This window comes from Nipponia nippon, unplaced genomic scaffold (assembly GCF_047370975.1).
Source record: "Nipponia nippon isolate SJK-2023a ecotype South Korea unplaced genomic scaffold, ASM4737097v1 scaffold_2, whole genome shotgun sequence".
NCBI classification, from domain to species: domain Eukaryota; kingdom Metazoa; phylum Chordata; class Aves; order Pelecaniformes; family Threskiornithidae; genus Nipponia; species Nipponia nippon.
Window position 1 is genome coordinate 15,780,557 of NW_028262336.1, and position 23,169 is coordinate 15,803,725.

The 23,169-nt window shown below is 50.4% G+C and overlaps 1 protein-coding gene and 2 non-coding genes across 6 annotated transcripts in view; 1 reads left to right on the top strand and 2 right to left on the bottom strand.

The window, feature by feature from the left end:
* Positions 1-3,203: 3,203 nt before the first annotated feature.
* On the top strand, positions 3,204-3,275 carry TRNAP-AGG (transfer RNA proline (anticodon AGG)). Its single transcript has one exon. It is a non-coding gene; the product is annotated as a tRNA-Pro (tRNA).
* Positions 3,276-3,743: 468 nt separating this feature from the next.
* Positions 3,744-3,815, bottom strand: TRNAP-CGG (transfer RNA proline (anticodon CGG)). The gene has a single exon. It is a non-coding gene; the product is annotated as a tRNA-Pro (tRNA).
* Positions 3,816-7,197: 3,382 nt separating this feature from the next.
* Positions 7,198-23,169, bottom strand: part of RCSD1 (RCSD domain containing 1) — a 35,137-nt gene continuing 19,165 nt past the window's right edge. Inside the window, exons 1-7 of one of the 4 annotated variants that reach the window (XM_087758729.1) lie at positions 17,436-17,537; positions 16,388-16,495; positions 13,498-13,579; positions 12,069-12,140; positions 10,523-10,726; positions 8,999-9,646; positions 7,198-8,139 (exon numbers count right to left, since the gene is read on the bottom strand). In XM_087758729.1, coding sequence (XP_087614855.1) covers positions 9,008-9,646; positions 10,523-10,726; positions 12,069-12,140; positions 13,498-13,500 — 918 coding nt within the window. In that variant the 5' untranslated portion in view covers positions 13,501-13,579; positions 16,388-16,495; positions 17,436-17,537 and the 3' untranslated portion in view covers positions 7,198-8,139; positions 8,999-9,007. Of the gene's footprint in view, positions 8,140-8,998; positions 9,647-10,522; positions 10,884-12,068; positions 12,141-13,489; positions 13,580-16,387; positions 16,496-17,435; positions 17,538-23,169 lie in introns of those variants that run through there. The other 3 variants (XM_087758730.1, XM_087758727.1, XM_087758728.1) reach the window with 3 other exon arrangements.

Sequence of the window (23,169 nt, forward strand, 5' to 3'; positions counted from 1 at the left end):
TGTAAAAACACAGGTAGATTTTTTTTTTTTTCCAGCTGTGATGCAGACACCAGGTTCACAGCTCTTGTGGGATTTAAAACATAAGGGCATATACGTTCATTATTCACGCCCTAGGGGGAGGCTGTGGAGCATGTTCCTCAGCTAACTTGTACGTGTTTTCTAGGAACTCAAGCGATCAGAAATCCAGGGCAGCAATTGGGAATAAAGATCAACACAGGCAACTCCTTGTATCACAGGGAATTATCGCCTTGTTTGGTTGCCACCTCATTTAGTCCCTCCGACTTCCCTTGCAGGTGAGTCTTCAGCCAACCGATCAAAATCTCCCCTTTCCAAATGGAGCGGAAACTGATACGCAGTGGTGAGGCTTTCATCCCAAGCCCTTTTGCCTCCGCACTCCCTCAGAGCTCTTCCTTCCCATGGGAGCTCCACCCGCCCTTACAGCTCTCCTCGGTGACTGGAAGTGCTCTACCAACATGGAAGCACCTCAGTACCCAGAGTTCACTATTTACCTTCAGGTCCTTCAGTACTGCACAGTTTAAAAATGTTCAATCCCCTGAACAGGCCAAGCTTTGTCTTTCTAGGCATTTTTTCAAGATAGCCAACCTAAAGTTTTTTAAAAAATAGATCCTTTTTCTTATTCTCAAATGTACTGTCCTTCACGGAGCTCAAGTGTTGCCTTTTTATGTACTAAGAAGCCTGATTTCAGCCACACGTGCCCCTTGCCAGAGGATTCCTACAATACCTCCCTTTCCTGACAGAGCTGAGATAACGTTGTCACAGGTACAGCGCTACGAGTGTCCCGTTCGCTGTGTAGCAGTACTGCTGTTCAGTACAGAGAACAGCTGGGAGACTATCTGGTCTACTGAGAGTAGACCTTTTTTTTCCAGATAGTAACGACCAAATTATTGTCTTCTGCTGTTTCCAGAAGAGGAAGCGAGGTGCTGGAGCAAACCTAATTTGTCCTGAGGAACATATATTGCATTTGTACATTGTGACATGTTACTGTTAAGGTCATGACAAAAAGAACTGGGAACACTTCTCAGAGCAAGCTGTTAAATGCACAGCCTGCAAGCTGTGCTACACAATTCCTTAACTCAGCACACAACTCCCTGATAAGCTCACCCAATTAAAGGTGTAGTTGTGCTGTCCTTTTTCCCTCTAGCTATGCAACTCTACTCTCTGTCTACTGATAATACTGGTATTTATCAAATTTCTCTTTTGTATTCAATAGTGTATTCAGCTCATTTAGCTGGCAACAAACTCATTTTTTCTGTCTGCGTATGGAGAGGTGGGGAGTTACTTTTCTTCGCACTGAATCCATTCCCGGTAAGGTCAGACAAGCAGCAGTGACGGAGCAGGACTGCCCAGACAGTGGGGCAAGAGAGACCACAGCAGCCTCCCAGCAGGCTGCTCTGAAGTTGCCTAACTGGTTTCTGAGCGCAGAGCTTTCTCACACGCCACCGTAAAATCAGCATTCAGTCCCACAAGAGAAGGAAAAATACTTTTCTGTCTTTTTTGTTTCCACTTATCACAAAAGGAAGATCTAAAAAAGTGTGTGTCACTGAGGAGGAGGTTAAATAAATTTTTTCATGGTCGCTGTTTATGTTAGAAACTCAGACTTTTGTTATCCTACTGTTTTGGAGAGCTCCCTAGTAGCTTGCCAGAGAGAGCAAGCAGGATATGATGTCAAACAAAATAAGGGTAACATCTTCTAGGAGGAGAAGCAAATGTATTCAGACTGATTTTACATTTTTAATGGTTTTGATTGTTTTCTATTTAGCCTGCATCATCTCTGTACCTCCTCGAGGAACTGTACAGTAGACACTGTTCAGTGTGCAGAGACATGCATTCCTGCAAAAGATAACCCACCCAACATGCGCATTTTGAAACAGTAAGAGAAGCACATGAGAGAGAAAGAGAAAACAGGCTCTATTTGTAAAAGAAAGTATTGAGTGTCTATTACAACATTACTTTTTCCTCTGCAAGTTGGGAGAAATTCTGACTGGCAGATACATTTCTGTTTATTCTGGTTAAATAAAAATGCAGTGGTGCTTTCAAAACTCAGAGCTGGCAGCAGCACAGTAATTGCATATGGTGTTTGCAGAGTTTGATAATTATTTTTCCATAATTCAATTAAGAAGAATGTCTTGGATCACCCACTATGCAAGGATAAGTGTTCTGAGGAAACCTTACAATGGAAAAAACTGGTAATGATGAGCTACTCCAGTGCTGAACCGATGCTAAGGAACAGCTCGAGCCACATGTATTATTGATAAACTTGATATATAAAAAAAGCCTATAAAATGAAAGGAATTATTTTTCTTGTCTCTCCCTCCTACCTTCCCCCCAATTTCTTGGAATATAGACAAAATTAGTTTAGCGACTGTTACTGTATGGAGACAAGAGCCAAAGTAGCACGGACCTCTAGCCTGACCAGCATCAGTGTTTGTTGTACGAAGGCTCTGATATTTAAGCGGGTGACTTGTACAGTGGGAAAGCAACGCCACCACTGCTTGGCCATAGTACAGCTTTAAATGATGGAAATGAACCATGAACTTCCCTTCTTTTGGTTGGGGTTTGTGGTTCGGCTGCTGCGGTTAATGGCTAGACGTGTATTAAGCAGGTTTTGCACGCAAGGGTAGATAAGGTTGCCACAGGGATTGGAAGAAACCCTGGAGAGCAGCAGCACGCAGAGTAACAGTGGATGTGCCTCACCAGTGCTGTGAAAAAGCAGGCTGTGCACCTGAGGTGTGTTTGAGCCGTCCCAAGGAGGCCACTGCAGAACAGTCCCCGTCAGCCCTGGCCACTGCTTGGCCTGCTGCGCTGGCCACAGCGGCCAGGCCACCGCAGCGGCCGGGCAGGCGTTCAGGCGGCTGCGAGCGCGGGCCGCCCGGCTGGCAGGGCCTGCAGCCCCTTGGCTGTCGCGAAGCCTGTTCACCACCTCACGCTTGCGCAACGCTCTTGTCTGGGGGCTCCTCATGCGCCCCTGTTACCAGCCCGCGGGCAGGGGTGCAGCAGAAGACAGCCGTCAGGCCTGGCAAGACGTGCGTACCTGCTGCTGGGCCCTGCCCCGCCCGCGTAGCAGCTCCCGGCCGGGGCGGTGGGAGGCGGCGGCCGGGCAGGGACAGGGGCAAGGGCAGGGCCGGGGCCCGCAGCGGCGCTCGAGCCTTCCTCTGGAAGGGAGAAAAAGAGTTTTTCGCGCCGGCTCGTTGGTCTAGGGGTATGATTCTCGCTTAGGGTGCGAGAGGTCCCGGGTTCAAATCCCGGACGAGCCCAACTTTTTCTCCTTCTCCCACTCAGCACCGGTGACGGCACCCGCCGTCCTCCGCCGCGCTCCTCAGGCAGCCGGCGGCGGCGGCTCCCACGCACGGCGAAGGGCCGCGGGCAGGATCACTAGAGACACGTCCCCTTTTCGCGCCAGGACCAAGGGTTTCTAACCCACAAGGAAGGGGTCGCCCCTCTCGTCTGACGCCCCCTCGCACCGAGCGCCGCAACGCCGAACGAAGCCCCCTGCCTTCCCCCTCACCCCCGACGAGACGGGGCTACGGCGCGGCCCCAGGCCCAGGCCCACCTCGCCGCCGGACCACCGCGGAGCCCGCCGCTCCCCCGGCACCAGCCCCGGCTCCTTCCCCCGAGCCGAACCCCCCTCCCGCCGCGGGCAGGCCCGGGCGCCCCGGCAACAAAAACGCCAGCGGGGCACCGCGGCGGCAAAATGAGGGGTGCTCGGGCTCCCCCTTCTTAGCGGGCTCGTCCGGGATTTGAACCCGGGACCTCTCGCACCCGAAGCGAGAATCATACCCCTAGACCAACGAGCCGCTGTCTGTTGCCACCTCCCCAGCTCAGCGCTTCACTCACTTCCCGCCTCCGCCCGCCCGGCACCACCTCCACCCCCCCGCCCGGCGCCTTCGTGGGTCTGCCCTTCCCCCCCGCCCCAGGCTCCCAATGGTTCTGCCCACCGCTCCGGAAGACACCATTCCCCTCCCCAGCTGCGGAGGCTGCTGCGATTTCCCCCTGCCCTCCCCCCCCCCCCCCCGCCAGGGTAACCCGTGGTATCGCCCTTCCCCCGACCCTACGACTCCGCTTGGTAGAGACCATTCCAACCCCCCGGGACGGGGGGAGCAGCGGTCCGCGCGGCGCTCCCCTGCGCAGACACGGCTCCCGCGCTCTTCCCAGGGGGGAGGAACGCCGCCAGGCGCGACCAGCGGGGGTCGAAGCCGGGCGAGCTCATTCTCAGGGGAGGGGAAGGGAGGGGGAACGGGAACGCCCCCCGAACGGCTTTGGTTTATCCCGGCCCGCGCTTTGCCGAGCCGTTGGGCGCGGCGCCCCCTGGAGGTGTGAGGGCGGGCGGGCAGGCAGGTCTGGCCGGCCGCCCGCGCCCTCCGGCTGTCCGGGGCTGGGCGGAGTGGGGGGGATACACGCGTAGCTACGTATGCAAGTGCGGCACGAGTCCTCTCGTACGTGGGTGAGGTGAGGGGCCGTAGGGCGGCCTGGCCCGTTCCGAGGCAGCTGGCGGTTCCCTTCCAGCAAGCGGCCCCAGGAGCAGCCACTGGGGCCCGCCGGAGGCTGCGAGGGAAGTGGCCTAACAAAGGGCCTTGGGCTTCCGGGAGAAGGGGCTCCCCCGGCCTCGGGGGTGTGGGGCTGGGGTCTGGCGGCCCGGAGTCGCCAGCGGGGTTCCTGTGGTTCCTCAAGCCGCTCCACCCTGCTTCTGGCGCTGCCACCGCATCTCTGGTGTGCTCTGTCCTGCTAACGCCTCCTGTCACCCTCACCCTTCCTCCTCCTGTTCCCACGCCTCTGTACCAGCCTCGCTTGCACCCCAGATCTTTCATAGAACCGTTAAGGTTGGCAAGGACCCTTAAGATCATCGAGTCCAGCCGTTCTTTCAAGAAACCCTATTCCTCCCATCAGTAACTGCTCTCCGTCCTTACCCATTCAACACTTTCTTGGGGCTCACACTACAGTTTAAACACAGTCCAATCAAAAAATAACCGTAAAAACAACAAGATCCCGGCCAAACACAACTGCAACAGTCTCCTTGGTCTTGTGTTGCATTCCTTTCTCCACTTTACCTTTATTCTTGCTCTGTTTTCCGTCCTCCCCCCCCCCCCCCCAGTTTAAAGTCTTCTGGCCTGTAAGGTTTGTGCTTTTTTTTTTTTAATCTTTCAGGCACCATCCACACCAGGGGAATTGATAAATTATATCAGATTTTTCTTGCTGAGGGCATTTTCCTGTTCGACCGTCAGTGTCCTGACACCTGACATTATACACTCCTGCCTCAGGGATTTGACAGATATGTATGGGTCTGAATAGGCACCCCTACCCTATGCACCAGGCCAAGCTGTGCTCTACATTTCAGTCAAAACTTTTTAACTCTCTACACCTTGTGGATACAAGACCACGCTGCCCAAGCCAACGCTTCCTGATAGTATGGATGGGGCAGGGATACAGGCCCACGTGCATCCTCTGCTTTTGCGGTGTCACGATGCTAATAGTGGCCAAAGAGCCTTTATTAAAATTGCTCTCAGTTGGCCTGCAGATGGGGCAAGGTTTGCGTGCCGCCTGAGCGAGCATCGCCCTGAGAGAGACATGTGGATGCCTTCAGCTGAGAAACAGGCATCTTTTTTTCCTGGAACTTGTAAAGCCATCAGGGACGAAGATGGCAATGCAGCTTCCGGCACAGAAAGTCTCTAAACTGTTGGTTGCCAGAAGCTGAGAAATCTCACAGGAAGGGTCAGTGTGTGTTGCCTTGTTTTTTGTCTGCTTCCCCTGAGCGAGGATGCTGTTGGAGAAATGGCACTAGGCTGGATGGCTTTGCTTGCTTCTCTTCCGAGATACCTGATACCCGCAGGGCCGGGGCAGGGAGTGTGGCAGTCTCCAGTGTCACCGCTTGTCCCAAAGAACCCCTTCCTTTGTGGATTAAGCACATGGGTTATTGCTGTTCCCCAAAAGTAAAAAATACCACAAATTACATTAAAATTGAATGTTAAACTGTTCCAGTGGCAGTGGAAATCCCACCCCTATTTTGCCTGCTGCTGCCAGCTCTCCATCCTTCCTCAGCCTGCTTCATCTCCCCAGGAGGAAACACACGGATTTTCATTTGGTTTGGTTTTATTCCACGATTTATTTCTTCTGTTTCTCCCTCGGATTTCCATTCCCTTGCTCGGGACACACATACTCATTCTCTAAACAGGCACACATATATCTACATATACAGTAAGGCACAATCATTCACATCCAGATGGGACACTGCTGAGAGAAGAAACACGGTACAGCGAACGATTGCAGCCTGCCCTGGAATACAAGCTCTAACAAACAGATTAAAATGGATTCAAAGGCAACAATGCTCCACAACATGGCTCAAAAGGACGTGGGGGTCGTGTTGGCCAACAAGCCCGTGCTACGCAGAAGGGTCAACGCCGCTGGCTCTCGGCAAATGGCACCTCAGTGCTCTCACCTGGGAAAAAGAAAGGCAGGGCACAGGGCCACTTCTTTCCTCATGATTTTAGAGCTGGTGAACAGAAAGGGGATATCTCTCAAAACCGCCAGGTTTGTAATGCTGCTGTGTTGCAGAGCCCACTCAAGGACAGATGTGGGCTGTGTTGTGTCAAATGCTTGTGCCTGTCTAGAGAGACAGGGACAACCCAAGCCTCCGGCTCTGCTCAGCTTAATGTTTGCTAGGAGGAGCTTTGTGATGGAGCCGGCTGGTTCTGCCCTTGGTCTCCGTAGCTGCGTCTGTGTTGCTGGGTACTAGGTGGCTGGCGGCAGGGTCAAGCACTGGCCCTGGCCGTTCACACTGCCCAACAGCTAGCTGGCTGCTTGGCTCAGTTTTGGAGAAGTCTGGCTTGCTGTCGTCTCCAGCGAGCCCAGACTTGTCCACAGCTCCACATCATGCTGTGGACATGAGCCCCATGGCCTTGAGGCACAGCAGCTTTTTATTCAGTATTGCAGATACAGCTTCAAGCACTACTGTCAGGAAACTGGTCACGTGAGGGTCTGTTACCTGTCTTTCCCCAAATAACTTATTTCTTATGGGCAACAAAAACTCTCCAGATGTAAAAGCTTTTTTTGGCTTAGCAACTGCTAGACCCTCGATTTAACTGGTACCCCAAAAGTGAATGCAAATCTAGTACAATGCCTAAGTACTTAGGAAGGACTGGCTATCTGACCTTCACCAATTCATATTCAGTCAGGCCATACAACTGGAAATTCAGCCATCTAAGACCTCTTCTTTGACCTACATTAATCAGCTGTTTCCAGTAAGCCGGGATGCTTTCTATCACGAGTGGCACTCAGTGGCCACACACTGAAAGTTTCAAAACAGAACCAACAGACTGGGTAGGGTCTGGAAGTGAGAAAGACTGACGGACAGGCGACCCTTCTAAATCTGGAGCCGGATAAGAAAACTTGCCCTGTTGACCTACGCAGCGCATCTTTTCTGTTGGTTGTTACTTTCCACCAGCACTAAAAACACCCCAAAGTTGAAGCACACAGAAACATTGCCTACCATGGCTGGCTGTTTCACAGATCAGCCAGCTCAGCCCCCACTTGAAAGGGATTTTATGCTTTATGAACAATGTCCTAAGAGTTTTCCCTGTGTTCAGGGTTCACGTTGTCTGCCATATAGCATATGTGGAGAAAACGTATTTTTTCCTACTGTTAAAACATTATTACTGAAATTTGAAACCCCAAAATATTTCAAAAGAAGCTACCAAAAAGGCACCATACATGTATGTATGTAACTGATGAACTTCATCTAAGACCAATGCAGGGGAGAAGAAAAAGCCATTTTGGAGCAGGATGAAGGAGCAGAGGGACCAGGAGTAGTGGTGGCTGTCGGCTGCAGGACAGCACGTATCAGGTCTCTCAGTCCCCGAATATCACTGAGGAATGTCAGCCAACACCTCCGTTTTGAACTCCGAAGTGATTGCAAGCCAGTCTCTTGTTCTGATTGTCCCAAAATATGCTGGTGCAAAGCAGAGAGCCAGCACACAGCCATTCAGCTCCGGGATGAGTCTGGACCTCGGGGGATATCTGTATTCTGCTCCTCTCCTGCCACTGAAGGTTTTCCAGTAGCTTCCACCTTGATTGGGTTAGATGGCTCCTCTTCACATGTTAGTCTCCTGTGCCCTGACTGGGTATGTCCTTTTGAGAGGGGAAAAGTAAGGAAATTATGAAAAATAATCATGGGTCTAATTAAATACAGTGCTGGGGAGGCTGTGCCCTGGGCGTACTTTGGTAGTTTCTGTGCTAGGAGGCAAAGGCGAGCTGCAGCCTGAGCACCAGCCTGCTTCCTTCAGTTGCTCCTTGCCAAACAAAGGAGGCATTTGAAGAGGGGACAGGTGGTTGAGGTGGAATGAGATATTTCCTCAGGCATCTGCGGGTACGTTATCAGTGGTTAGAGAATACGCAAGCTACATGGAACAAGCCCCGCTTTAGCCAGTGGCAATCCTCTTTTATTTCAAGTGGCAGAGGCCCGTGTTTTCGTGCTTCCAGGGCTGATCATGAAACTGGTATGTGTGCAAACACTATTTTTGCTGGCAAAGCTAAGAAGCTAAACACATATATACAGAGAGAGAATATATATGTACACACATATATATACAACATGTGCACACATATACATAGAAATATGTATGTGTAAGGAGGCATACTGAGATAGCAAATACATGGTTACTGCTGGGGAAAAGTGCTTTTTACTGTAAGTACTCTCAAATTGCATTCAAAACAGCAGTTGAGCAGGATGCCTGGGGAATAGAGCCTCTCCGTTTTACTGAATCCAGAATCGGCTTTGCTGCTTCTCCATCCTCTCCCTAAAACAACCAGCCCTCCTGGGTGGTGTTACAAGTACCCTGCCTTGCAGCCTCTGCAGGCCTGAGATATGATACTTTTGAGGTGTGGGGAGCAGCAAAAATGTTGGTGTGTTCTGTCACAGTTGCCATTTTCCTTAATAAGTAAAAGCCTCTGGTATTTTAGGAGCCATCATCATGCTGACCCATCTTACCCATCACGGTTATGCTGTGCCCTGGTCCGGCGTGGCTGGTGTTGAAGGCTCACTGGCAGTCCCTAAGCCCACTGCGTCCTGCAGCGGTTCAGCTGCCAGTGGTGTTTCTTCAGTGTCTGACATTGTCTGTGCATCTGTGCTCTCACTGGTCTCCTTTGCTTCAGCTTCAGCTTTTTCCTTCTCCTTGTCCCCGTTTTCCTGTTCACAGGCACTGCCTTGCTGCTCTTCTCCCTGAGGGCCCTCGCACACCTTCTCCTCCTTGTTTCCAGAGGGAGGCTGGGGAGCATTCTCCTCCCCTGGAGCACCACAACACACTTCCTCCTCCTCCTTTGTATCCCCTGCCTCACTCTTGCAAGGAGTCATTTCCTCTGCCTGTTTTCCCCCTTTTTCTTCATCTTCTGATCTACTGGATCCTCTCCTTGATTGGGGCTTCTCATCAGACCCTGTCTGTTTCTTCTGCTCTTTGCTCCCTGTTTCTGCCTCCTCTGTCTTGCCCTTGGGCCCAAACACCTCATCCCCATCCTCCTTGGCACCATTTTCTGGAGAGGAGATGTTGACCCCTAAATCTTCCCCATCTCCGTAGTCCGACAGAGATCTTCGGAACTTCCTGGAGGGAGGCCTGCGCTTTATCGATCCTCGCGTCCGCACCTTGGAGGCAGGAAAAGCAGACATTAAAGCAGACAAAGAGAGCGGTACTGCAAAGCAGGAAAGCACAACAGAGGAAAATACCATGGTAAACTTGATTGCTATGCTGGTGGCCTCACTTTTCCTGCTCTGCTACTGAGAGGTAGGGAGATGAGGGCTCCTACCCCTGAGAGACTACTTTCGAGGACAAGCAGCTCCCTAATATATGCCTCTTTTCCTTCTGTAAAGCTGGTGCTGGAGATCATTGTCCCAATTTAAACTGTGGCTTCTTGTCCAGGTTAAGACTCTAAACCCAAGGATGCTGCATTCATTATGCAGGTGATACTGACTTTGGATGCCTCAGCCTTTTCTACTCTGGGCAGTTTGGTGGTTGAGGAAGGAGTCTGCTCCGAAACTCCAGCTGATGATGGTGAATGCGGGTTACAGCTCCCCATTTAAGTGCTGGGCACTCTGTGGAACACCTGGCAAACCGTCGTGCTCTACGTGGCTCCCTGAACTGCACCTCAGCCACCTTTGACGTTTGCTGGCACGTGGCACTACCTCCTCGCAGTGCTCCCTGCCCAGGCACCAGCCACCAGCCACCCTGTTACTGCTGAGCTGGAGTGACTGAGTCCTGCCACCTCACCCCTTCCCTTTACCCATTCGGCCAGGAAGGCTGCTGGAGCTGCTGGGCCATGAAGCTCCATGTGCAGGCAGGCAGAGAGGAGGCTCCACAGAGCTATACTGAAAGACTGTTTTGAACCCGGTGCATAGGTCTCCTCCCTTGGCTACAAATGCACACTGCTATGGCAGGACTGAGGGCTATGGTGTCCTCTTCATCCCCAAGTGATAAGCAAGCCTTATCCTGCTGTGATGGAGAAATCCTACTACGTACCCTACCTTATTATAGAATTGCAGCTGAGTGCCTTCTGGGGGTTGATCAAAGCTGACCGGCGTCTCATTTGCTTCAGTGGGCTGGGACTGAGTCCCTGGGCTGCTGGGCGTTGAGGGAGGGGTGCTGAACGGAGAAACCAGGGCTTTCAGACCAGGGCTTTTGGGAGATGCTCCCGGCAGCAGAGCAGCTGGAGCAAAAGCCAGATTGGCCTGCAAAGAAAAATCCCCATCACGGGCGTGCATGACACCGGCGTGTACTGCATGCGGCAACCAGACGGAGGAACCCTTGCTCTTGCCACGGGAGCTGCCACATCTCTCAGCTGTCACAACCCACATACCTTCTGGTTATGGGTCTCTCCTGGTGACACTGTCAACAAACAAGTCCGGGCAGAGAAGTTATGACTGGACATTTGCCCTTCCCCAGCAGCTGGATCTCAGGACTTGTCCTTTTGTCATCCTGAGGCCGTTTGGGATTTTCCAGTGGCCCAGCCAAGCCAACAGAGTCTACAGTGGCTGAGCCGGGAGAAAGTCTGAACAGGCAGCCAGCAATCACTTCGAGATTTAAACCATCCCTGTGTGTGCCCAAGCAGACCTCGCATTTTCAAGCCTGGTCTGCAGGTCTTCTGAATGATCTGTGCAGTCGTGAGGAGTGAGAAGACCATGGAAAGAAGCAAGCTTGTGATTAACTGTGGCAAAACACTTCCCGCTGGCCTGTCACTAGGAAGCTTTCGTAGGCAAATGTCCTTGGGTGCATGAAGAGGGACAGTGCTATGAATAGGCTTACGTTGTGTCAGGGCGGCCAGGAGGCATTGAGCTCTGGAGTCGCAGGCGCTGCCAGGAGAGGCAGCTGGCAGTGGCAGGGCACTACGTCTATGGGCTATCGAGTGCTGAGCTGCCCTCAGCGGCATGAATCAGGCGCCGTGGAGAGGTACAAAAAGGGCAAGAAGCACTGCGTGCATTTGTGTGTAACTGGGGGAATGGAGGCGAGGGAAGTGCAGAGGTTCTCGGCACGTGCAGGGGAGTGCCAGGGCCCGGAGCGCACTCCCCGCTGCCAGGATTGTAGCTGCCTGCGCTCAAGGCCAGCTCCCCGATAGGGTGCAGGTGACTCAGTTTGATGTAGACTGCTGCGAAGAAAGAGCTGGAAGAAATCTCAGCCAGAGTTTCCCTCACTTTCTCTCTCAAGCTGCATTTAAACTGAGGCTCCTGCCCCTGCTCTGCACCTGAGCTGTGCTGCTGCCATGCCCATGCCGAGCTGTGTACCGTGCAGATTCAAATGATCCTGACCCATGCACTGACCTGCCTGTGGACGTGCCTGAGGATCGCTGGACTGTTTCTGACGCTGGTTACCGTTACCAGACCTGCTCTGCCTTTCTTCTTTGTGTATTGTGGGACTGCACCCTTGTCAGTGAGGCGACTGCCCTGCTTACCTAGCTGTCACCCTTGGCTCCTGGATCCCTTTCCCCTGTGGCTGCTCCACAAGGGAAGTAGCTATGACAAATGCCCATCAGTTTTAGTTTGCTGGGGCAGCCATGTGGGCTCTTCCAGGACCTACCTGCAGCTTTTCAATCATGGGGGAGCTTTTCACTTTGACCTTGGGAATGGGGCAAGCATTTGGAGACCGCTTCTGCAAAACAAAATGAAACATGAAAAAGTCACGGTAAAGTAGGTGAAAAAGATGAAATACAATGAAGGCAGAAAACTTGGAAGAGATAAGCAGAAAGTGCTAGCAGGGGAGGAAATGAAGCCTCATATAGCGTCTTCACGCAAAAGTTTGCTTTCTTCTTTCCTGACCCTGGTCCCCTTTTGTTATCTAGCCATCCTAGGGCTCTACATACATGTATTCTTCCTCTGGGAGAAAAGGTGATTGTCTGCTTTCTGGCTGAAGTACCTGAGTTAGGTGATGTGTAATGGCTCTCCTGCTGCTTGGCCTTCACTAAGGTATCTAACCTATGACGCACTTTCCCCCAGTATTATTTCAGGACCAGACAGATTAAAATTCTACCTCTTAAAGGGTACAAGCCTCAATGTTGGTAAATGTTGTGAACTTTTTGTGACGGGAAAGACTTTCTGCCACCACGTGACTAACAGAGTTAAAGGGTATCCAATTAGTATGGGCAGGAAAGGCCTAAGTGGCTGGAAAGGTAGAGCTATGAAAGGCTGAAAACAGTTTGAGAAAGGGAAAGCATTGCTTTGAGAAGGGGCACGTTGCTTTTTTTCAGGTCCAAAGGAAAAGGAAGGAATCTAAGATTTGAAAGCTTGTGCTCCTTTGACATGGAGGCAGCAGGAGCCTGTAGCTGTCAGAAAAGAAGGACAAAGAACCACCCCCTTGTTAAGAGCAGGTGACAATGTGAAATTTGGTGGGTAGACCTCAAACCCTGAAATACAGAAGGACAGAAGTGACTGGAAAGGGCCTGAGCATAAACTTTAGTGAGTAGCAGCCAGCTTACTGGGACCTGCTCATTCAAGGGTGCTGTACGGAGGACACCTCAAGACAATATTCCGTGGGTAATTGCTGACAAAATCCCTCTTCACTATGGATTAATTATTCTCTTTTTTCTGAAGAAGGAAACATCTCAAGAGCAGAACTATTATGCCATTATACTCAAACCTCTAGAGTTCATTTGAAGGCAACAAACAGCATGGATGCTCCCTGTGCTAAGCACTGTTTAAATCTAATAAATGTCAGCGGTTCCTGCTTTAAAATGCTTGAAAAGTGGTAACTGGGTGGATCCATCAGTGTTCTAAGGGTAAAACCAAAAGCAGTAGAAATGGGACGTGTATCCATGCTACATGTGGGAAACGTGGGAGCTGCCGCTGAGTCACTATGTGTGTAAGCAGGGGAAGGTTTGATGCTGCATGACTGATGTCTTTTGCTGCACAGCCTGACCTCTCTGCTACCTCCAAGCTCGTGTCGCAGGAGAGAACAGGTTGCAGAGAGGAGAGACCTCGTCCCCCTGTTAAATTGATACTCACTTGCTCACCATTGTCACTTGTCTCAGTTTTGTGGGAAAACAATGGAAGGGAGCATGGTGGTTTCCTCCGAGTTGGCTTATGTGGTGGTACCTAAGAGAAGAAAACAAGCAACTTAGCAGCAGGGAAATCAGTTTTTTTTAAAAAAGGAAGTGAAACTCAGGCAGCAGAGGGCATGCTCTCTCAGTGACCAGCTTGGATGGCAGGGCTCAGCTTGCCTAAAGGAGTCATCCAAAGGCAGCACGAGATATTAGCATATGGGCATGTGGCCAGCATGCTAGGTGTGCTTGTAGCATCTTGAGCCCAATCCTTATGTTGGAAAAGTAGTCTATATCTCTTTCCACAGCATGAACCACAATACTTCAGGCTTTGTGCAAAGGACACTCTTCTAAGCTGTGGAGGGTGGGGAAGCCTTCCCAGAAGCTTCATCTTAGAATCATAGAATCATAGAATTGTTAGGGTTGGAAAGGACCTCTGAGATCATCGAGTCCAGGCGTTAACCCAGCTGCCAGGTCCACCTCTAAACCATGTCCCTAAGCACCACATCCACACGTTTTTTTGAATGCTTCCAGGGACTGTGATTGCACCACTTCCCTGGGCAGCCTGTTCCAATGCCTGACCACTCTCTCCGTGAAGAAATTTTTCCTAATACCTAATCTAAATCTCCCCTGGCACAACTTGAGTCCATTTCTTCAAAGCATCTTGCTGGAAACCCCCTCACTACTGGAATAACTTGTTATTGTTCCCTTTCCCATCTTATTACCAGGATTTCCTTTTAATGAGTCTCAGCTGCCTACCTGGTTTGTGATTTTCCTATTTTGCATCGGATATATTTTAGGTGCAAAAAGGGGAATTCTGACTTTTCCAACATGCCCTACAGCCCCATTCGTTTCTCTCTAATGAAGAAGAGCAGCTCGCAGAGACAAGTCCTCAGCTGTAACCTTTAATTTGCCTAAGAAGCAGATTCTCCAGGGGAGAAGAAACAAGGCAACTTAACAGCAGGGACACTGGTTCCTTCTGAATGTCCTTGGGCTCTCAGAAGTACGAGAGTGCTCACTAGGAAGGAAGAGATGCACAGCACAGCACCTATGGAGTTGCTCCTTCATAACTATTGCTCTGGTCTTGAAGTCAAGCTGTCTCTGTTTTTATGCCAGGTTTGTAGTCTCCTGCCAAGCTGTTAACACACTTTTTATGTGTTAACAGACAAAATACTCAGATAATATTGTGGATCCTGGATAATATCCACAATATAATATTTGGATAATTTTGTTACCTTCTAACAGGCAGGCATGTGAAAAGTTGGATTATAGCGTCTTTGCCCTCTGTAGAGCTGGCTGTCTTGGAGGACCCGTAGACTTGATGTCACTTAACTTCTGGTGATGCTGCACTCAGGCATGGCAATGCTGCGTCTCTAAGCAGCCATGGGCAGCCCTGCCCTATCCTTATGGCGTGCTAGGAAGCAATAATATCACGTCTTATTGAAATCCCACCGTTTTGCAACCATGAAACACTGCGCTGTGCCACAGTGAATGTATCAGAGGTTCACTGGTTGATAGGTTCCCCTTTGCTGGCATGGGTCAAGTAAGGGTTAAAGACCATCCACTCAGCCATTAATCTGAAGCCAGCTTGAGAAAGCCGGTGGGGAAGTGACAGATGGCTTGGAGAGAAAAGACAGGAAACTTCGTCCTCCTCTGTCTCTGGAGAAAATTATTTTCCCAACACTGTGAGGCCCCTCCGCACTGCCTTGGCTTGGGAGCCGCAGAGGTCCGCAGATAACAGGAGAGGTCTGGGAACTTGCTGCCTTCTGAAGGGTGAGGGGCTTAGTGCAATTAAATCCCATACCTTAAAAAGAGGAAATGGCTGTAATGGGATGGATGGAGTGGTGCGCTGGTGACTAGAGGGAAAAAAAAAAGTGCTTGGGAAGAGATTGGCTGTTCCCATCCTGGGGCCTGGCTATGGGAGTGCTAACCGCTGATAGACGGTGGCCTGCCAGCCCTGCAGGACAGTGGCCACCATTGCATCCAGCCAAAGGCAGGAGGGGTGACGGGGAGGATCCCCTTAGGCCTAGCCTGGGACATGCTGAAATCAGATGAGCAGCAGAAGAAAGCAGTTCAGTTTTAAAGGAGCACCCACTGACTAAGGAGGGCCACCAGTAAACATTTATGCTTCTAAAAAAGTGCGTAATGATAGAGGGGGCTCTCCCAAAATGTCAACCTCCAGCCATAAACACTCTGACTTTCCTTTCTTCCTAAGAGAGGTATCCTAGTGTTTTGCTGATCTGGTGAAAGATAGCTTGTGAGGTAAAGCTTGGCATAGTGGGCTTTCAATAAAATAAAGTTTCAGCATGATAGAGACAGGCACAGAGTCTGAAATGTCATTGGGAAGAGGTAACGAGGGCAAGTAAAGAGACAGCTTTCTCTCTCAGACCCATACAGAAGGAATTACCTGGAGAAAACCTTCTCCTTTTGTGAACAAGGTGCTGGTGACCTGCCACTGGCTTCTACACTGTGTAATCTGTTGTTTGCTTTCTTTTTCTATGGCTCAATATTAGCTATTTCATTATTTATTGCTGCCCTCTGCCCACAAAAGCCAGCCCAGATAGTACATGCATTGCTGTCTGCTACTGTTAGGTATCTATGTGTACCCTGCCAAGCTTTACAGCGTCTCAGTTACAGTGTTGAGTTGTCCCAAAGTATGGCTCTACCAAAATACTCGTCCACAAGTTGGCAATGCATGGAAGATACTGTCATAGCTTGCATTGTACTAGGAGACAAATGAATTGTGAAGACTCAAAATCAAGGTGGGTTCATGCTCAGATCACTGATGCTGTAACTTCTACAGGCAGAGGCGGGTGCCTCATTACCCACTTGATTACCTGCTGGTGGCTGCAGAGCTCCTTACCTCTTTTCCAGTGATATTGGCTGCTTGCTCTTTGAATTTCCCTGCTAGCTGAGCCACTGAGGGTGATGCCGATTTGTCCACCTCTGAGTTGGTCTCCGCTGGCCTGTTCTGACAAATGGGGAACAACGAGCTATGAGCAAAGGCTGGGAAAAGCAAGCAGGCTAGAGAGAAGCTTGTGTATGTGTTATAATGTTCAAGAGTAAGCAGGGACTTACAGCAGTTTCTTACATCTGGCATCAATCATCCAGTCTGAGGGCAAGAGGTTTGGGAAGACAGGACCTAGCAGCATTTTCGACTATCCCAGAAAACCAGTAATTCATGCAGAGCCTTTCAGCTCTAGCTGAAGAGCCTACACTTAGTATTTTTCACTGGAAGCAAACTAAGTATTTCAAGCCAAGTGTCTGTTCCCCATCTTTTCCTCGCAGTGAGCAGATGGAGCCGGGCGGTAAAGGACGTTCCCGTACACCTTCTCAGCCCTCCCATCCCTTTTGTACTGCCCTGGTCACCGGTGCCCTTCCTTTTCCAGTGGTTCTGCTGCAAGAAGCCATTCCCTGTCCTCGCAGCAAGCCAGCATCTGCTTGGGGATGTCCCTGCGCCGTTCTGCTTTTTTGGCAGTGAAATACTCAGGCGGGTGGGGGGAGGGAGGAAATACCAGGGCTGAGAGAAGCTTCACCTCCCCTGGGTCCACCACAGGCTGAGAAGTGGGAGGCTTGCTGGAGACGGGATGGCGCGGCTCTTCCCACAGCACACAGCCCTGCTGTCATCCCACGTTTACCTTGTTTGCTTTGCTATGTGTGTATCAAGCAACATGAGTGGAAAGCCTTGAAATCAAAGTTGATGAAAGGAAACCTTTATTCTTCATCTCTAGTATCTGATGCCAGGGAAAACCGAACCAGAGGAACTGAGAATAACTAACCAACAATCCTCGTTTTGTTAGAGGTGGAGACCTCAAAACAACAAACCAGGCTATGACCCATCAGCAAGGAACCTCATACCTCCGCTCCCTGTACCACCACCATGAACGCATGGCCAACACCACACTTCTTACCCCTCTGCCTCAATACTCTTCTGCTTCTCAGTCAGAAAGTTTCCCCAATGGCTGTTGCTGGAGGAATAAATTTCTGTTTCTCCAAAGGCTCCAGCAGAGCCCTTCCTTCTCCCTTTCAGCCACTCTGCCTGGGAGGGACCTGCTGTCTCGTTAACACAGCCACTCCTTCAGCATCGCTGGAGGTGAAAGGCCCTTGAAACACCAATCTGGCCCACGTATGGACCATTTCCTTTGGGTCACCATGCTACAGGGGCTAGAGAAATAGCTGTGGAAACTTGAAATCATATTAAAGAAGGAATTCCTTTAGACCCTGAGTTTCTAGATTAAAAGCAAATTGAGGAGGTTACATTAAGGATCACCTCATCATCTGCAGCTGGGAGCACTCTCTGGTCTGAAATACCTGGTAGAGAGCAGCATGGCTAAGGCCCGTTTGCATTGTGGAAAAGGGCCTTTCCTTCCTCAGAGAGCTGTAAATAAACACTGCCAATAGATGCTATCTTCTTTCTTCCAGGCCCACAAGCCCCAGTAGACATCTGCCATTCCCTGTTTCCAGGATCCTGACTACATCTCCCCCGTTAAACTTTCCATACACTTCAGACCAGCTTTCCTGCATCCAGCCACAAAAGCCGTATCAAGCTGTCTCCTCTCAGTGAACTTCTAGCACCTTCCCCTCATCTTTTCAGCCTTCATTAGAGTAATTACAGGCAGGGGAAGTGGCAGATAAGGGGAACGGAAGAAACAGTGAGGTAAGCAGATCAGCAGGGCAACCGGCTGCACACAAAAAATGATGGCTGGGCTAAGTGGGGAGGGAGAGCAGTTTCCAGTGGCAGACTGGCTCCCTGCCGTGAAGGGAGGGCAGGCTGGAAAGAGGAGGGAGCAAAGAATGAACCTGGGGAAGGTGGGATGGACTGGGAGGCTTGGCTCAGCACGCCAGCTCCCAGGATAACTGGGCATGGCAGAACGGACACCTGAACTGAGGACTCAGTCGAGGCTGAGGAGCTGCAGGTGCTCAGTGTCTGTGGTGGAAGGGTTGCCCCCCTCATAGTCCCTTTTTCTCCAAAAGCTTCTTTCACTGCCCTTTGCCTTTACCTGGAAAAGACACTGCACTTCCTCTTGGCTTCTTTGACCTCTTGTTTTGGGGTGGGTGTGTTTTTTCTTTCCTTTTTTTTTTTTAATTTTTGTTGAGTTACAGTCTGAAAACACAGCTCCCTTTCTTTGGATTTGATCAGAGCTGTGGGGCTGGAATGATTCCACGCGTTTCTTGTTTTGCTGGTAGCAGGCATTGATTGCAACGCAGCTCTTGCCGGCGTGAAGCTCGCCAGCCAGGGCCCAGGAAGCAGTGAACATGCCTTTCTAAGATTAGCACAAGTAGCCCACGGGCTGTGTCCTCCCGAAACTGCCAGCTGCAGACTCTCCGATTACACTACGTGTCTTGCAACAGGAAAAGTCCTTTCTCAGATCCTTTCTGGCAATTACACCGCCATCCTGTATCCAGCTTTTTCCACAGCTGCTTTATTTTTTCCCAACTGGTGTGCCAGGCTCTATGTCTTCTAGTCAAGGGAAAGCACCATACCAGAGCACTCGGATGCAAGAAGTTCCCTTCCTTGCACTGCAAGGAGAACACTGTCCCCTTGGTTTCCAGGGGCTGGACTGGCAGTCTCCCTCCCGCTGGGAGGAAGGTGGGAAGGCTCACTTTCTCACTTTCACCCCAGAGCATGTACCAGCCCTCAGCCTCTTCCATAACTAAGACACACGTCTGCTCCTCTCACCCAAGAGCTCAGTGCTGGCTCTCTCCTGCCCCATGATATTAATGTAGCCTCTCCCATTCCTGGTCATTTTTCCTGTCTCGGTGACATAGCCCACCACTTTCATGAATGATAAAGAGGAGCAGCTCTGCTCTTTTTTGGCAAAAAAGGTGAAATTACTCAGATGTTAATTTTGTGCTCTTTGCAGCCATCTGCTGATTCTTTTCCTTTTCAGAAGAGAAGCACAGTCAGCCTGCATGGACTAAAACATGCAAGCTAAGGTAAAAGACTTACTCCATCAGTAATTTGGTGACTGCTACTCTGAGGTCTTTTACCGTTCCATAAAAGTAAGTGCCTAAGCATTGCATATTCTGAAAAATGTCAGACAGAGCAGCAAAACAGGAATTGAATTATACCATCAATGTAAGCATGGCACTGTCTGCAGAAGAGGAAGTGCAACTAGCAAGTTCTCTGTAAGGGGTTTCACTTTCCTCTTCCAAATAAATTTATAAAATTGAGTAAATTTGAAAATGGTTTTCAACACCATCTTTCTTCATCTGCTTTTAAAACTGAACCTGGTCCCTTTGGCAGCACTGGAGAAGAACAATCCCAACTTCACTGGTGATTTAATGTGCCAGAAAATGCGAGGGCTAGTAAGGCTGCCTGATGTGGGAGTAATGATGTCTCACGGGGGGACCCCTCAGGACAGCAGTGTCACTACCTGGCTCAAGGACGTTTGCCAGTTCTGCTAGAGCCCGTGGACCCACCGTGGGCACCAGGTGAGAGAAGGTGCGTATTAAAGGCCCACAGAAAAGAGGTAAAGAGATTGAAGAGTTTCTCTGTGCATCCCGTCTGGGTACTCACAAAGACCTTTTCTTAAAGATCATGGATTTAAGCTACAGGTGGGGAGTGTCACTGCAGACAACAAGTTTCTTATGAAATCAAAATTGCAAAGAATCCTGGGGAAAACTGGAAAGCCAGAGGTGGTTTTGGGGGTGAATTTGAATGTCCTGCTGGTGCTGGTGCAAAACTGGCTCCAACAGCCCTCAGCTAGCAGTTTTGGTCATGACCCACCCCCTTGCAACTGAAAGCTATCACTCCATCTCACGGGATTGGTATCCCACCAGTTTTGTCACTGTCCATAATATGCTACTGGAAATGCTAGTCTGAAAGGGTACCAGTGGGGGTCAGAAGCAGATACTGAAGGAGGAGTTCAGGCTTGGATTTGTGCACCTGGTTTGGCTGATGAAAAGAGCAAAGGTCTTTGAGCTGCCATACAGTGGAGTGTTTTGGCTTATGCAGCGCTTAAATACCAGCCGAATAACAGCAGAGATTTGTACTGCCCTACTCTCCTTCCCTCCCCTATGAATCCTCTGACATGTCTGCTTTTGCAGGTAGGATATTTTGGCCAGACAGAGCACCTTTTATCTGAGATGCAAGCCCTCCACAGCACCTTGCAGGGCTGGAGTATTCAGCCCCTATGAAATCAGTGACGGTTACACAATTTTTGGTACTGGTCCGGTGCACTTTCCACCCCCATCCACACGTAGCTGCATCTAGACATGGCTTTGAGGCCAGTCCCCAACCTCCACATCCCTCCCTTGCTTCTAAAGAGTTTTGCAGGAGCAGTTCCCTGCAGCCCACTCTCACACCAGTCCATCGTGCCGGCTGCCTTCCCGTACCCCGCGCTCGCACAAGCTCTGCAAATCTCCCTGTGGCTCTCATGGGTTTTTTGGTTGCTGCACATACAATCTACCTCAGCAAAAGCAAATATGGCAAAAATAATGACAAATATAATGTGCCAGAGGCAGACACAATAAGGCATCTGAGGCTCAGGGCTAGTGTCTTGATTACACAAACAGGATCCAGAAATAGTGATCCTCAGCACCCAGCTCTCAACGCTGCGTCACAAGGCGGCAGTTGTCAGTATGCTAGATGAAAACAAGAGAGGGTCAGTGCTTTCGGGGTGCAGTTTCGTAAGGTCCTGGTTTTGGCAGAAAGACAGCTTATGTTTCCAACTGCTCATTCTCCCTTGACCTTTCCTTCCTCCCCTCCCCCCTCCCTTGCACCAGTGTGAGTTTGTGGGGCTGTGCTGTAAACCAGATCACTGAAATGATCTGGGCTAAAAATATGCCCCTTAACTCTTTACAAGGTTATTTTTAACCCAGATCATTTCAGCAATTGAATCCACAACACAGCCCGGCAAGCGCTTGCACTGGCGTAGCGGGAGGGGATGGAGGGGTGGCAGGAGCAGACTGCAGCACAGGGGTGAGGGCTTCCCTTTAACTGCTCCAGCCAGAGGCTGAGGAAATTGCATCCTTATGTGTCCTCTTGTTCAGCGGGCTGACAGTAAAATCATATTTTTGCATGCCTGCTGGTAAAGGCTGTTCTGGTCTGTGGCACTGGTATTTCACTTTGCAATCTGTTGCCTGCCACCTGAGATGCAGCTGAGTGCAGGCTGTGAACCCAGGGAGTGGCTGCGAGTCATCACGGGGAGCACGTTGCTGGCAGCCGAGTGATTTGGAAGAAGTTTCTGTTCAGCATCCACAAAAGCCCCACAAATACTGTGTCAGAGATCTCCAGAAGCCCCACTTCAAACAGCCGCAGCTGCACGGGTGGCTGGGGAGCGGGTTTTCCTCGCTGCATGGCTGAGGCAAAGCTCTACACCTGTAGGAGCTGCTCAGCTAAGGAAGGGATGGGGGACGCATCTGTGTGGAGGAAACTGCTTAAGTCAAAATAAACCATCATCACACTCCGCCTGGAGGCCAGCAAGAAACTCTGGGAAGCAGTGCTGTGGTTTCCTTTGGAATTAAAGCATCGGCCCTCACTGAGGCACTGGATTTCAGGAGGGAACAGAGCTTCTTGCAGACCCCCTCTTCCCTGCCTGGCTCAGCCCTCCAAAGGCAAATGACGTGCTCCCTGTGCAAAGCCTTCCCAGCCGTGACACCTACCCCTCTCATTTTTCGGTAAGGTAGCTGCAGGATTTGAGGAGCCAGCCGGTCACAGGCCTTGTCTGCCTGGGGAAGCTTATACCACGTACAGTGGGGTAACTCTCTCAGCTTGCGCGGGGAGCATTACAGCCTTAATCTGATAGAGGTGCCTGTTTTTCAGCGTAACTGAACTCATTCGTAATCAGCTTGGCTGAAAAGAGCCTTTCTCAAACTTCTCAAGTATCTGTTTCTGACACAGAAAGCAGCATTTTGGGAATGACATGCTAGGCTGTAGCAGGGAACGTGCCTCCTTGCAGGGCTCCCCAGGGGCTGGAGGGGTGTCAATGTCTCCTACCCCTGTGGTGAGCTGCTGTAGCCTCTCTCCTGAGAAGACTCCCCTGCAGAGACGGGGTTTGATGAACTGGAGGTGTCCTATTCGCTTGCGGATGAAGCAAGGGAGAAGCGATGACAGTACTAGCTCCTCCCATACTGCCCACCAATTTGGGGTGACCATTTCCCTGGGCAAGCGCTGATCCCTTCTCCTTGCCCCATCTTTTGTTCAACCACTGAGGCCAGCTGGAGGCAAAAGGCCGCTGAATATTCACACGATACATCATCTACGCTACAGAGGACAGGAATTTACACTCTGGAGAATGCATCCTGAATGCATCTCATTACCAGCCAAACACACCTGCATGTCAGACCAGTCCTACCTTTTTAAAGGCCACAATAACATTCAGTCATGATGCAAAACATAATAGTAATGTGGCTGCATGAATTGAAGTAATAAAATCTTTCCTTGAGTTAGGAGTATCTTTAATAACTGTTCTAAAGGCAAGTGTCCAAAGAGGCCAATCCACCAAACTATCCTTTTCTACCCCTAGGTTCATTTATTGTTCAAGGAAGATAATCTAAAGAAACCTGGAATGGGTCCCTGGGTGTCAGTCTTAGCCTTAAAGCAGAGAATAGCACAGAAAGGACAAGTGTAGGTTCACCTGGGCAAATCTGCCACTCTTTTTGTCTTGTTCAATGGCCGGAAATAGGTAACTGAATTTTCAT